Source organism: Camelina sativa, chromosome 15 (genome assembly GCF_030686135.1).
Source record: "Camelina sativa cultivar CO46 ecotype springtype chromosome 15, ASM3068613v1".
Taxonomy (NCBI): Eukaryota; Viridiplantae; Streptophyta; class Magnoliopsida; order Brassicales; family Brassicaceae; genus Camelina; species Camelina sativa.
Window position 1 is genome coordinate 30,644,909 of NC_141894.1, and position 15,530 is coordinate 30,660,438.

Genomic DNA, 15,530 nt, shown 5'->3' on the forward strand with positions numbered 1-15,530 from the left:
TAAAAAAATATAAAAATCAACAAATCAAGACCCGACAGGTGGAGTACTATAAGTGGGTTAAATCAAAACTACATTACAATACTACATTACATTTATAATTAACCCTTTTTAATTATCATTTTAATAGTATAACTAATTTAATTACACTTTTTATCAACAATTTAATTTATACTAAAACAAATATCTAATAAATAGTTATTAGAAAATGAGACATTATTGTAAATTTTATATTTGTCTAAATTCATTTTATATAAATTTAATAAACAATTATATATACCAAAATTATAGAAAAACATTATTTTGTGAATTTATATGCATGTTTCATATGGAAGTGGAATGGTTATGTTTCAAAATAATGTTTGTTTGTATGTTTGTATCTTTGTGTTGTTCGAACTTATTTTAGGCTAGTGTATCAATGACATGGAGGTTCATGGTTCGTGAGAAAAGATGATGAAAACATCTTTGTTTTTAAAAAAAATACAGTATATATTATGAAAAAACATATCTTCACATGTAGTAAAAAACCAAACAATACTTCAACAAACTAAATTTTCCATTTTTGTGGATTTACAACCATGATCCAAACCACAAAACTCTCTTTTTTGGTCTTATCGCATAAAACTACAATTTACAAACCATATGTTTACATGCATATGAGAATATTTACTGCAAATTCAACTAAAATTTTTTACAGAAAATCTCCAACGAGAGAAATTAGCCAGTTATATTGACAATGTCATTAGAAAACCGGAATCTTGATTTCCAATCGTGAATCGCAGACCGGAGTGTATGGTTTGGTGTGAGCTTGAAGTGGTCGAGCTTTTGTCGAGTCACTGGTGAAATGTTATGTTTCTCGAGCCACGCTAAGATCGCTTGCTTCTCGTACGTGAATCCATCTGCTGCTATCTCTGGCTCCTGCATTATCTCCTGTATATATTAAAAAAAAAACAAAAACATACTTCAAAAATCAAACATTGCTTCAAATTCCGGTTATTGAAATCGTGTACCAAACCAGGTGAGCTTTTCCTTACCCGTAAGATTGGACAGAAGTAATGACTAGGTGCTCGTAAATTGCTTCCTTCTTTCTTTGTTTTCGAATTGGCCGTCTCCACAAGCCGTTTCAAAGCCGGTATAACTTCCGATTTAAGATCCGGTCTATCTCGGCATCGAAATTCCGCACATTTTAAACCAATCCGAGCCAACTCTTCGGTTTCTGCCAAAGGCCAATCGGTAACCGATTTATCTAGCATTTCGGTTAACGTTCCTTTCTTTACCGCGTTTTCGACCGCTGGAACAAGCCCCCCCGGCTGACGAGCCGTCAACAGCTGAAGAATGGTTATGCCAAACGCGTAAAGATCCGATTTTGGTCTAATCGTTCCGGTTCGATGGTACTCCGGATCAATGTAATGCAATGTACCAGCAAGAACCGAGTGTCGGTACATCGTGACATTATCCGGTGCAACGTCCGTAACCAGCTTGGCTAATCCCACGTCAGCAATTTTGCTCACGTAGTTCCGGTTTAACAAGATATTCCCCGGTTTTAAGTCGCGGTGAACAATTGGTTGCGGTTTAGAGCTGTGCAAGAAGGCTAAACCGCAAGCTACCTCGAAAATAACCCTAAACCGGATAAACCAAGGCAAAGGAGGTTTATTATTCCTGTGAAATATATATTCCTCGAGGCTACCATTCTCCAAATACTCGTAAACCAAACAACCATTCTCCGGACAAGCTCCGAGGAGAAGAACCACGTGTGGATGTCGGAGTTGGCTTAGAACCTCAACCTATAGAGTAGTGACGCCAAATCGGAAAATAAATCAACCGGATCAAATCAAAATCTTAACCGAAACCAGACATATAGTTTAGAAGTAATGGTCATTAATTACCTCCTTCAAGAACTCCTGTTTCTTCTCCGGTGTATCTAGCCGGACAACCTTAACAGCTGCTGGAGTGCTATCAAGACTACAACGGTAAACTTTGCCGTATCCTCCTTCTCCAATCACTTTTTCCGGTGAGAATCCCTCGGTGGCTGTTACGATCTCATCTATTGTGTATTTCCTGTACCGGTGATCGGTTCCTAAAAGCTGATCGATCACTTTCTTCTTCTCCAAGTAAGTCTTTAAAGCATTCACCTCCGCGATCTGTCGCTGACAAAACTCTCTTGCAAGCAACGCTTTCGCGGCTTCTACCTCTTTCACCGCCTTCATGTGCCGCTCTTTCTCCAGCGTTGCTGTTTTCCTCTGCAATTCTTCTTTCTCCACAGCACTGGTCACTCGTCTTGCGCCTTTTGAACATTCAGTGGAAAGCATTTGAACCTAGTAGAAACACCAAAACAAATAATTTACTTGGGGAACAAGAAAGTAAAATGACTTTTGATTCAAAGAGAGACGGGTAATATATATACCTTGTTTTGTGTGGAGTAAAGCTCTTCACAAGCTTGTTTATATTTACCGACTGTACTTTGTAACTCCTTCTTCAAACGCTCGACCTCTGCTTCAATCTCAACCTGTCAAATTATTCAAACTCTTTTATTGTTCATTCTTTACTAATCTAAATCAATTGCACCACAACATGTTAGTAATGTAACCTTCTTTGATTTTCTAGATGTTGCGGATGGCGAATCTGAGCTTTGCTGTTTGCTAACGTTTTTCTCAAGATTCGATTGGGGTTCCATACAAGTCTCATCAAAATCTGAGTAATTTAGCTGCGGTATATCGGATCCTCCACGCCGCCTTACAATCTTTTGAAATATTGTTGCACTAGACGCCTTACTACTTGGAGACATTTGTGGTCTATTATTAAGGAGGCTTAATGCATCTAACTTCAGCTCTTTGGCTGATGCTGACCTCCTCGTGCCTGCCTCTTCAACACCCAAAAAGAAAGAGAAAACCTCAGCCGGCGCCATGCATGGAAATCATATTTTTTTAAAAAAATATAATGGTTGTTAATCATCTTCATATACATCAAAGGTTTATATTATATGCATTTATCATTCATGTATTTTATAATATGAATCCCCAATCGATTGATCCATGTTGGTAGCAAAATCCTTCAAATAATAAATTTCAATTCAGAGTTATAAAGATTATGAAACTAGTTAAATATTTTTTCAAATCATAGGTTTAAGTCAAAATTGGTTCCTTTTAAGAATGTACATACCTGAATATTTACTACTATATATTAGACGACTTAACATTGCAATTATAATGGGGACATTTCCTATGAAACTACTACGTCTATTTGTATACTTTACCTGTGGATTGTCGAGGATCGGATAACGTTTGAGACCGTAGAGTGTGGTAACTAGCCGCCCAGTTTCTCAGGAAGTCATGGGACGTCACGGCTGAGGACGGACTTGTGCACGGCTCTGATTATTAAAAGGGTAACACGATTAAAGACAAGTTTTATGGAAAACGAAAACAGAGAGAAAACAAAAAATCCTACTTATTTTACCTCCGATAATTAATGTATCCATAGATTTTGTAGTGATTCTGTCTTTACACACAATGTAAACTTCACATGTTTCTGGTACGTATTTTAAGACAGCCAATGGTACTCCTGAACCTTTTGATCTCCTACACCGGAGAAAACACAGCCGGTTAGTGTTTATAACCGAGTGGATTGAGAAGAATTTAAACCTAGCCGAGCTATGTAAATTTTACCGTGTGAATATGTTTGAAGAGAACGATCCCATAACCAAACTGTTAACTCCTGATTTGGATGTGAATCTGAGAAGTGCTTTGGCAGGATCGTCGTACTCTAGCAATAGAGTCTCTACCTGACACTGAAGGTTATACTAATTCAGGGAACAGTTTGACCCTGAAAATTCCCTTAGGTGTATATAAATTTTGGAGTTAAAATAGAAATGAACCAACCTTGGTACTACTAGCCTTACACATTTTCAAGAAGGGTACAAAGACCGTTTCAAATTCTTTTTTCACATCCCTCACATACATTTCCACCACTCTCTCCTCCACTTCCTCCACCGGTAATCTCTCTCCGGCTGCAACAATAAACCGCCATTCTTGTAAACATTTCTCTTAAAATTGTTAAATATTCATCAATCCGCTACCACAACTACACTTATAATCGAATAAAAATTTTTCTTATTAACCGATCGCTTTTTAGTTTTTACCTTATTGAAAAAGTAAGATAAAATAACTAATTAATTATAAATCCATTATATGAATTTAATTCTAATTTTCGACCAACATGTGAAAGAAACAAAATAAATAACATTTTGCTTCTTTTTTGTTTTCTTGTCTTTTTGGTTATATAAAAATGTAATCGAAAATGTTTTATTAACATTCGGAAAACAAGAAAGATATTTTTGGTTACATCATGAAGAAATTCTGTTTTACTTGGTGTAAAATGAGGTTTCAATTATTTTCTTTTGTCTTTTGGTTTCCTTCACTTTTACATTAGTTTATGAAAAACAAAACATCAAAAATGTGAAATTGTGTTAGATTGAGAGAGATACTTACAAGGGGTAGGAATAGAAGTAATTGTGGGGATGACGTGAACCAACACGAACCTATCAGCCTTAGGTGAAAGATTATCGAGGGCCCACCGTACGGCACGGCGACTTCCTGCGCCGCCAAATTTGTCTCCGATCAAACCCTTCACGGCCACCGCCACAAACAACTGACCCTCTTTCGCCTTTTGACCACCACTCATTTCTTGCGTCAGCATCACCACCATCTAATCACTTCTACTTACGTAGGCCACAAGTAACCAAAGAATAATAATTCAGTTGTAGAGATGGGTATCTCTCTGATCACGATTATATTGTATTGATAGCTATATATATGTGGGTAGTTTAGGACCAAGTATTAGATGTTTTTTTCTTTGGTAAACAAAAAATATATATATATATATATATATATATATATATATATATATATATATATATATATATTTGATTAGTAGCCGAACAATGATTGGTCTTTTGGTCTAATTTTTGCTGTGATTTGTTTTAATCAATAACTACAATCCTAAGATACGTTTTAAAATAGCAAAAACTATGACTCTACGGGATCTGAGTTTTAGATGGACGCATTTATAGCTTTTACAATTTGATTGGAAAATAAATGATTTGAACACTACTAACAAATTCACAACTCTTACCAATCATACATTTAGTATCACTTAATTTGACCGCAAAATATATACTGTGTTACAAAAGGTAATTGTAGTCCTGTGCTAATAATAATCTTACTGATCGGAATCAAGGATTGGTATCTCCCTTTTTTGTTTAATAAAACAAATACAAAGTAGAGTCATAGGGTTGGATATATTAATTTGTCTATTGACTTTAAGAACAAAAAAAAGATTTGAATTTTTTGGTAATTATAATCATGGATCTTGCAGTCCTGAATATATTATTAATTTTGAAATATTTTGGCAAACAGAGGAAGTAATCGATGGGATGATGATGGCCTCCAAGAGTTTAAATACTCTACCTAATACTTTTAAATTCGAAATTTTCTGGACGGCCAATTAGTTAATTATTATTACTATGGAGTTTTATTATACGAAGTCTTCTTCTAGTTCTATCAATCTATCTACATGGTATTTGGAGGGTTTTAGCTAGGTAGAGATTTCAATAGTCTGTCAGTTGTATGACGTGTATTTCTTCCACCAATGTGAACAAAATCTGAATTTGATCCTATAACCACTGAACAGGGACACATAAATCTAGCTAGTAGTTTATTACTATCTGAACTCGAACTCGTATGAAGTTTGTTGTTGATAATAAGCTCAAAATATATTTACAGTATAACTTCTATAAATTAGCACTTGCTATAAATTTAATAATTTTTCTGATTTCGAATTGGGATAGTGTAAAAAATAACACAATTCGATAAAATAATAAGATAATATTTTTTTTTTGAAATTCTATGTAAAAATATAGTTCCATAAATATCATAAATTAATAATAATATAAAGTTACAAACTAAATATATATATATATATATATATATATAATTTAGTGAAATATGATTCTATTTTGTTTGTCTATTCTTGAATTTACATTCTTATTGGAGCTCATCTATAATCATTTTCATTGCATCAATAACTTTTTCTGTTGTTTTTCAAATTGTATCCAAAAATTGTGGCGCATCCTAGACGCGATAGTTGTTTCTTTACGTATATTTGGTTCTAAAGATACTGTAATATTTTCTTGGACTTTATCATGAGAATAGAAACAGCAATTTATTCTATACTCTGAACTTCTAAACATTAATTTATCATTCTATATTACGATAGCCAAAATTATAAGTTAAAAAAATAATATAAAAATGTGAATTATAACAAAAGTATCTTACTTTTAACGAAGAATGCTCAAAACTATGAAAATAAAATTTTTTTCATAAATTGGTGGTCCCGACCTTATTAATTTATAGAGAGGTTTGACTGTATGTGGGTTTTGATTGATAATTTTGTATCACTGCATATATCATTTTAACAGTTATTAATCACAAAAACGATATCAAAAACGTTAATAAAAAATATTATTTTTAGCTTTTTTTATAACTTTCATATATCACTATTTTTTATAGTTTTATATTATTCTATAACAATTTGTCGTTCAAGCTTACAGCTAAAATATTTGTAGTACAACTTTGTGTTATTAATCGGATCCATGAAATAATATTTGCTAGTAAAATAACTTACCTTAGTAAAACTCTCTGTCGGCGATTTCGATGGCGATTAGGTTTTCGATTTGAATGTTCGATTTGGGCGTGATTGGGGGAAGAGGAGCGGTTCTCCTTCGTCCTCTGTATGTTTCGATTGATGGGGATCAGATCGGAAATCTGATTCTCTCTGGTCAAAGATTGGTTTTGCTGGATACGGATCATGGTTGGTATGCGGATTTCCTTGGGTCCCCGGATCTCTATGTCTTGCTCTGGTGGACTCGAAATTCTGAGATCGTGGATTAGGATTTGGTTTCGGGTGGAGATCTGCGGGGGTTAATGCCGGCGACTGTAATCACAGGTTCTAAGGATTCGCTTTTAAGAGTCTATGACTATGTCCGGTTTGAGTGGGATTGGTGTGGATCGCATTCACTTGATTTGGGCAGGTTTGGTTCTTTATTGTTAGGGTCGGGGTTCTATGAGGAATATTTGGTCTTTGTGGTTGTTATTTCTCCAATCTTGTCGGATTTGCTGTGTGGTGGAATTATGATCTTAGCTTCTGATCGGATATTGTTTGGTTTGATTCGGTGTGATTCAGGGGTTTTAATTCTGATCCGGTTGGTGACTAATTTCACGATTTCCTTATCATGGATCAAATGGTGGATTTGGTTGATATTGCTTTTCGATAGTCTTCAGGATTTATTGTTGGTAAGTTTCCTTCACAGACTTGTGGAGGCATTGATGATACAATCGGGTTTGATTGGGTGTGTGGTGAGAATATCTTCGACCAGATTTGACTTATTTTTTGGGATAGTGGTTGGTGTTGTGGTATATATGCGGGGGTTGGAGTTTCGTTTCGGATCATCTCTCTCTGCTTTTGGTATTCGCTCTTTCTAGTTTGTCTCACTTCTTTCAGATCACAACACTTCTCTCTTCTGCGAGTTATGGCTCAGTTGGCTTTTAGCAAAAACAAAGGTTCCCTGGTTCGTACTGACACTGTATCAATATCCAATTCGGTCCTGGCTTAGAGGATCCAGCAGTTCTCAATGACTCTCATTGGCAGGCTAATGAATCCAGTGTGTCAGAATATGGAGTCTTTGTTAGCTAATTTTCTAAAAATCTGGAAATTAGAGGAGAAGGTGGTGGGTGCTGATTTGGGACAAGGTGTGTTCCAGTTTAACTTTGAGGAAGAAGAGGATATCCTGTCAGTCTTGCAGAATGGTCCGTACCATTTTGACGGTTGGATGGTTTCGCTAGTGAGATGGGAGCTAGTCATTTCCTCCTCCTACCCTTCAGCTATTAGTTTCTTGGTCAAGGTGGAAGGGATCCCAATGCATTTGTGGGAAGTGGCTACTCTTGAAGCTATTGGTAAGAAGCTTGGGAGGATTCAAGAGGTTGATGAGGAATCTAGTAGTTTATGTGTGTCAGTTAATGGATTCAATCTGCTAATCTTCAAGATGGTGGTGCCTTTTGCAACTGGGGATGAGATTGTGGTATCCCTCGAGTATGAGAAGCTGAATGGGGTTTGTGATCACTGTTCTCGGATCACTCATGATACAAAAGTCTGCCTAGAGGTTCTTAAGGAGGCTTCAGCTCAAAGTGCGGATGTGAAGAGGGACAATCGGGGTGGTCAAAGGCAGTTCCCTGTGATGAAACAAGAGCAACATCATAATGTTGGGGGTTGGGAAAAGCCTCGGAAGCATGCTAAGAGGGCTTTAGATTTCCAGTCTGCGGATTCTAGTGAGATTGGTTATTTTCCTCAGCAGCGTTTTGGTGGACAGGAGTTTTACGGTAATGGTTCTCATGGATTTCGTCAACCAGAGCGTTCCTATGGTCAGGGTTGGGGTCAGAAGAGGAGCCTTGGAGAGGTTACTGGCGCGATGAAGGTTCTCGCTGTGGTACAAAATCAGGGAATGGGGAAGCTTCGGCTAAGGCCCCCGGTTTCACTCTGAACCGTAAGGGTGCTGGTCTGGCTTGGCCCAAACCTCTATTTAAGGTGAAGCAGGGTGCTTTGGAGAAGACTGGTCTGCTGCGGATTGATACTAACTTGGGAGATTCCAGTTCTAGTGATCCACCTGCGGTCAAGGAGGCTGAGGGAAGTGCTCTTAAGGGTGATGAGGGTGGTTCTTTGGCCATGGATTTTGAGGTTGACAATGATGACCTGCTTGAGGATGGTGAGTTTGATGACAATGCTAAGGCGGATCACAACATTGTCCAGGAGGAGGTTGTTTCTCCTGATCACGGTAATGGTTCTCATAGATTTCGTCAACCAGAGCGTTCCTATGGTCAGGGTTGGGGTCAGAAGAGGAGCCTTGGAGAGGTTAGTGGCGCGATGAAGGTTCTCGCCGTGGTACAAAATCAGGGAATGGGGAAGCTTCGGCTAAGGCCCCCGGTTTCACTCTGAACCGTAAGGGTGCTGGTCTGGCTTGGCCCAAACCTCTATTTAAGGTGAAGCAGGGTGCTTTGGAGAAGACTGGTCTGCTGCGGATTGATACTAACTTGGGAGATTCCAGTTCTAGTGATCCACCTACGGTCAAGGAGGCTGAGGGAAGTGCTCTTAAGGGTGATGAGGGTGGTTCTTTGGCCATGGATTTTGAGGTTGACAATGATGACCTGCTTGAGGATGGTGAGTTTGATGACAATGCTAAGGCGGATCACAACATTGTCCAGGAGGAGGTTGTTTCTCCTGATCAGGGTACAGGGGGAATCCATAACAGAGGTCTGAACTTCAAGGTGGCCAAGTTACTGATTCTCAGGGAGATTCTGGTAGCGATCTGAAAGGTAAATCATTTCCTCCCACATCGGTTGAGTTAGCTGTGGGGATTGTTAACAATGCTATGGCAGCTTTTTCATTAGATACGACTGGTAGTCACAAGAGGAAGAATTCTAGTCCTTATGTTAGGAAGGGTGTTAGTGGTTCTAGGATACCGTCGTTGGCTTTAGCTTCTCCTGGGAAATGTTTGCTTGCTAAGGCATTATCTAAACCTGCAGGTGACGGGAATAAACAGAAGATGGCGGGGAAACAGGGCAACAAGATTGTGGGCGGTAAACCTTCGGATGGGGGACGTCCAGAAAAGAAAGGGATGGGGGCTCTCCCGAAACCCCCGGCTCGAACGTGAAGATTTTAAGTTGGAACTGTCAGGACATAGGGGTTGATTTGACAGAAGGCTATTTGGGAGATTTGTGGAAGCAGCACCGGCCTGACATCTTATTTTTATCAGAAACTAAAAAATGTTTTTCTTATTTACAAAAATTTAAAAAGAAGTTTGGTTATAATAATTTGTATTCGGTTGATCCCCATGGTTTTATGGATGATATAAAACTTTCTATTTTATATGAGAGTAATCGAATAATTGATGTTAAAGCTTTCTTTGGTCAACAAGTGGTTTTCTTGTCTTTTGTTTATGGGGATCCAATTCCGCAGAATTGGATAATGGTTTGGGAGAAGTTAATGGACATTGGTTCTTTCCGTATCGATCCTTGGTTCATGATTGGTGACTTCAATGAACTTGTTGGAAATCATGAGAAAAGGGGTGGGGCTTTACGGCCAGCGTCTTTGTTTGTCCCCTTTCAATCAATGATTAGGCATTGTGGTATGCTTGAATTCCTGTGTTATGGGGAGCAATTATCGTGGAGAAGTAATCGGTGTAATAATCAGGTGGTCCGGTGCCGCTTGGATCGGGCCTTAGGGAATGAAGATTGGCAAAACTTTTTCCCAAATTCGAAGGTTGATTACTTGGAGATGATTGGGTTAGATCACTGTCCTATTTTGGCCACTTGTCTGAAATCATCCTCAAGACGGAATAGGCAGTTCCGATTTGATAAGCGTTGGCTGGGAAAGGATGGACTACTAGGGGCGGTAGAGTCAGGATGGGTGCGTACAAATAATTTTCGGATTCCGACTTTTGTGGATAAAGTTAGGAATTGTCGAAATTTGGTTTCGTGGTGGCGAAAGAATAATGTGATTTCTGGTCCGACCCTTATTTCTTCCCTGAAGGCAGCTTTGCAGGAGGCAAAGATGGATGACCAGATTTCTCAGGAGGAGATTCGGGATATAGAGAGAAAACTTAAAGAGGCTTATAGGGATGAGGAGTTGTACTGGCAACAGAAGAGTAGAAAATTCTGGTTACGTGTGGGAGACAAAAATACCAAATATTTTAATGGTTTGACTAAGCAGAGGAGGGTACGTAATAAAATTGTAGGTTTATTTGGTCCGGATAACGTCTGGGTTGAGTCGCCCTTGGGAATGGAGACTATTGCGTCCAATTATTTTGAGGAGTTGGTTAAACGATCGGATATAAGTGGTATAACAGACATACTTCAGGAGATTTCTCCTATAATTACAGATGGTATGAACAGGAGTTTAACTAGGGAAATTACGGAGGCGGAGGTTCGGAAAGCCTTATTTGCTATGCATCCAGAGAAATCCCCAGGTCCTGATGGTATGATGGCTTTATTTTTTCAACGTTTCTGGCCATCTTTAAAAGGAGATCTGGTAGCTTTGGTTAAGGAATTTTTTAGAACGGGTGGCTTTGATCCTCGCCTTAATGAGACTAATATTTGTCTCATCCCTAAGGTGGAGCGACCGCAACGTATGACGGAATTTCGGCCAATTAGCCTCTGTAATGTGAGTTATAGGATTATTTCAAAAGTTTTATGTTTCAGGTTAAAGCGGTTTTTACCGTCTCTGGTTTCAGAAATGCAATCGGCCTTTGTGTCCGGTCGGCTGATCACCGATAGTATTCTTGTTGCCCAGGAAATGTTTCATGGGTTAAATACTAACCAACGCTGCAAATCAGAGTATTTGGCTTTTAAAACAGATATGAGTAAAGCGTATGACCGCGTAGAATGGGATTTTCTGGAGGCGGTTATGACCAAAATGGATTTTCATAGGCGGTGGATTGCATGGGTTATGTGGTGTGTTTCTTCGGTTTCGTATCAAGTTCTTCTAAATGGTCAACCTCGGGGATCCATTCTACCTAAGAGGGGTTTACGACAGGGCGACCCTCTTTCTCCCTATTTGTTTATTCTTTGTACAGAGGTTCTGATTACTAATATTAAAAAGGCTGAACGGGAGAAGAGACTTACGGGAATATCGATTGCTCGGGATTGCCCTTCGATTTCGCATTTGTTGTTTGCAGATGATAGTCTGTTCTTTTGTAAGGCAGAGGAGTCTGAATGTAGAGTGGTTATGGATATTATAGGTAACTATGGAAAAGCGTCGGGCCAAGAGGTAAGTTTAGAGAAATCATCCATTATGTTCGGTAAGAAAGTTCCGCCGGATGTAAGGTCTCGGATAAAAACAGTAATTGGAATTTCTAGAGAGGGTGGAATGGGTTCTTACAAGGGTATTCCTGAAAATATTCAGGGTTCAAGGACTAAAGTTTTTAGTTATGTTAATGACCGCTTAGATGAGCGAGTTAATGGCTGGTCGGCGAAGATTTTATCAAAAGGAGGTAAAGAGGTTATGATCAAATCAGTTGCGTTAGCTCTCCCGACTCATGTTATGTCATGTTACAAACTGCCACAGGCATTAACGTCCAAACTTACGTGTGCTATATCAAACTTTTGGTGGAAGTCTAATGATAAGGCTAGAGGTATGCATTGGGTAGCGTGGGATAAGAGGTGTCTAGATAAATGTGATGGGGGTTTGGGGTTCCGGGCCCTGGAAGAATTTAATGATGCAATGTTAGCTAAGCAGTATTGGAGGCTGATACATTACCCAAATTCTTTAATGGCTCGGGTGATGCGCGGTCGATATTTCAGGAAAAAACATCCTTTGTTGGCGTCTAAACCAAACTCTCCATCCTTTGCGTGGAGGAGCATTTTTTCGACTAAGGGATTAGTGGAACGAGGGGCAAGGTGGATAGTAGGATCGGGCCGTGATATTTTGGTATGGAGGGATCCTTGGATTCCGGATCATCAGCCACGACCAGCGAATGGTCGGGGGAGAGTTCTACTTCCTAATCTGCGCGTCAACCATCTGATTAATCCCCTTACAATGGACTGGCATCTGCCTACTCTTCAGGAGTTTGTGGATCCGGAGGATATTCCACTCATACGGAGTATGGCGGTCAGTAAGTCTTTGAGGCCAGATAGACTGGTTTGGCATTATACTAAGTCCGGTAAGTATTCAGTGAGATCTGGTTACAGGTTAGCATGGGAATTACAAAAGGTTGTCGAATACGGACCGACGTGCACAGCTTTGCGGGCTCAAGCTTGGAAACTTGAGGTTTCCTCAAAGGTACAACATTTTTTCTGGCAGGTGGCGTCTGGGTCTCTTCCCGTGAAGGAACGGATCGCTCATAGGGGCATTCGGTGTGATGTTACGTGTCAACGGTGTGGTTCTGCGGTAGAGACTATCAACCATGCTCTTTTTGAGTGTGCACGTTCGCGTATGGTTTGGGAATTATCTCCGGTCCAGCTGTCTTTGACTGGTTTCCCTTTTGGATCTGTGTATTCAAATTTAAATTTCCTATATTCCAACACCTTCTCTCATTCGGGGGGTCCTGGTGTTGGTTATTTGTTGCCTTGGATTTTGTGGACTATTTGGAAAAATAGGAGTAAGATGGTTTTTCAAGGGATAGAGGCAGAGCCAAATGATATTATTAATCAGGCGTCAACTGATAAGCTCCTGTGGGAGGAGGCGAAGCCTGGTTCTGAGAATTTCATAGTTCCCCAGTCTTCTATGGTGGAAAGAAATTCTTTGACTCGCTGTCAGGTTGACGGTTCCTAGAAAGGTTAGGATCCGTTGGAAGGTTTGGGTTGGTGGTATGGTAACAATGATGATAGGACGCCTCTTATGGGAGCTTGCAGTTTGCGACGTAGTCCCCCTTTTCTTCACTCGGAGTTTCAAGCCTTGTTATGGGCTATGGAGTCTCTTCGGACGGTGGGGATAGATTGTTCCTTTTTTGAGTCTGATAGTTCCGAGTTGGTGGCGATGGTCCAGGCTCCCGATGATTGGCCAGCATTCTCACATTTGCTAGAAGATTTCCAAGTCCTCAGAGCATCCTTCTCCTCTTTTACCCCATCCCAGATACCGAGGACGTCAAATGTGCGAGCAAACTGTCTGGCCCGCTCTTCTAGATCTTTAGTTTCTGAAACTTCTTTTGTAAACTCTTCTCCTCCAATTTGGGCAACCAACCTTAGAGTTACCTTTTCATTTATTTAAATGTATGGTTGAAAAAAAAAAAAAAGCTTTCAGAATAAATAAAATAAGGAAATGACCTAATTAAGTTAGTTAAGCTACTGGATTAGATCTGAAGTGGTATGTGGTCGCAACAATTTGAATCTCTTGGTAGATGTGGGATAGACATAGTTGTGGTCTTGTGGTCAAAATTTGTTCCGGTTAAGACATTATCATTTTTGAATAAATAATTTCCACGATTTCTTGCACATAATTAATACTTCTATAATCTAATATGGTGTTACGATTCGAAGTAAGAAAGATTCGATTTGAGTATGCGAACCTCACAAATCACTCTCTCTCAATCTAGATCAAAATCTAAACGAATAACGAATAAAGAAACAAAGAACACAAGACGCGAGTTTGTTAACCCGATTCAGCAAGATCGATGTGAACAAGCCTACATCTGGAGCCGAATCAATCCGGCAAATTCACTATCAGAGCAAGATGAACACAGCTCAAGTTTGAGCTTACAACAATGATGTTTTCTCTCTCTAAGTCTATCTCTCGAGAAAACAAACTCAGAAGATACAAGAATGAAGAAGCTTAGAGAATAAGAAACGCGACGTTTCGATATAACAACAAACCCTCCACTGCAGTTAAAAGTTTTGCGTTTTAGCTTCTTCTTTCTGGTTTAGTCACATGCCTCCAAAACCGGAGATAACCACCCAATCCAACCCTTCTTGATTTTGGTTAAGACAAACCAAGACCAAACCTGGAATTAAATCAGAAACCTTCAACACTCCACCTTGATTCGATTCCTCTCTTGCTCAATGAACTTGCACTTACTTGGATTTTGTTAGATAGTGGGTTTCCAACTCAAAACCAATTGGAAATGAGTGGAGAGACCCATATCTTATATATACTACTTAAGATTCTACTCAACTTCCAATGTGGGATATTGTATCCCTAATACGCCCCCTCGAGATGATGGCTTCTTTAGGCATCAATCTCGGTATGTTCGGGCATGAATCGGTGGGCAAACTATTGGGCCTGGCCAATTGTGGATTTTTTTGAGTATGTGCGGACCGAGCTCTAATACCATGTTAGATAGTGGGCTATATTAGGAATACAATATCCCACATTGGAAGTTGATTAGGATCTTAAGTAATATATATATATAAGATATGGTCCTCTCCACTCATTGCCAATTAGTTTTGAGTTGGAAGCCCACAATCTAACATGGTATCAGAGCCCTGTCCGCATATACTTAACCAAATCCACAATCGGCCCGGCCCAATAGTTGGTCTGCCGATTCATGCCCGAACATACCGAGATTGATGCCTAAAGAAGCCATCATCTTGAGGGGGCGTATTTGAAATACAATATCCCACATTGGAAGTTGATTATGATATTAAGTAATATATATATATATATATATATATATATATATATATATATATATATATATATATATATATATATATATAAGATATGGTCCTCTCCACTCATTGCCAATTGGTTTTGAGTTGGAAGCCCACAATCTAACAGATTTAACCTTCGGCCGAGACGATGTTACATCTCACCTGAGCAACTTTAGGAAGTCTAAAGCTGCCTTGAACTTCTGCACATGAATGCCTTTTGTAAGCATGTCCGCAGGATTCACTGAAGTGTAAATCTTATGAACAACAACCTCTCCAGATTCAATGATGTCTCTGATGAAGTTGTACTTTACCGAAATATGCTTGGTCCTCTCGTGAAATGTAGTG

General features: G+C 39.1%; 2 protein-coding genes and 1 pseudogene across 3 annotated transcripts; 1 reads left to right on the forward strand and 2 right to left on the reverse strand.

The window, feature by feature from the left end:
* Nucleotides 1–517: 517 nt before the first annotated feature.
* Nucleotides 518–7,090, reverse strand: LOC104767144 (U-box domain-containing protein 34-like). 2 transcript variants are annotated; one of them, XM_087488923.1, is made up of 11 exons: nucleotides 6,676–7,090; nucleotides 4,482–4,711; nucleotides 3,873–4,000; nucleotides 3,660–3,781; nucleotides 3,451–3,572; nucleotides 3,251–3,364; nucleotides 2,585–2,859; nucleotides 2,402–2,503; nucleotides 1,884–2,312; nucleotides 1,032–1,781; nucleotides 518–927 (listed from the first exon to the last, which is right to left on the reverse strand). In XM_087488923.1, the coding sequence occupies exons 2-11, from the start codon at nucleotides 4,696–4,698 to the stop codon at nucleotides 715–717; spliced, it is 2,472 nt and encodes an 823-aa protein (XP_087345049.1). In that variant the 5' UTR covers nucleotides 4,699–4,711; nucleotides 6,676–7,090; the 3' UTR covers nucleotides 518–714. The 2 variants fall into 2 exon arrangements, with proteins under 2 accessions (XP_087345049.1, XP_087345048.1); XM_087488922.1 differs by having other exon boundaries at nucleotides 4,482–4,708; nucleotides 6,676–7,066.
* A 2,978-nt stretch (nucleotides 7,091–10,068) lies between these two features.
* On the forward strand, nucleotides 10,069–13,371 carry LOC109129180 (uncharacterized). Its single transcript, XM_087487427.1, has one exon. The coding sequence runs from the start codon at nucleotides 10,069–10,071 to the stop codon at nucleotides 13,369–13,371; it is 3,303 nt and encodes a 1,100-aa protein (XP_087343553.1).
* Nucleotides 13,372–15,009: 1,638 nt separating this feature from the next.
* LOC147927363 (uncharacterized) lies at nucleotides 15,010–15,121 on the reverse strand (annotated as a pseudogene).
* Nucleotides 15,122–15,530: the final 409 nt, after the last annotated feature.

What these genes read in the sequence shown, in the direction of transcription:
- LOC109129180 (XM_087487427.1), top strand. Translation starts at nt 10,069, where the DNA reads ATGGTTTGGGAGAAGTTAATGGACATTGGTTCTTTCCGTATCGATCCT.
- LOC104767144 (XM_087488923.1), bottom strand. Translation starts at nt 4,698, where the DNA reads ATGGTGGTGATGCTGACGCAAGAAATGAGTGGTGGTCAAAAGGCGAAA. An exon ending in TCTTCAAACATATTCACACG is followed by an intron (nt 3,573 to 3,659) that starts GTAAAATTTACA and finishes TCTCCGGTGTAG; the next exon opens with GAGATCAAAAGGTTCAGGAG. An exon ending in GGATACATTAATTATCGGAG is followed by an intron (nt 3,365 to 3,450) that starts GTAAAATAAGTA and finishes TTTAATAATCAG; the next exon opens with AGCCGTGCACAAGTCCGTCC.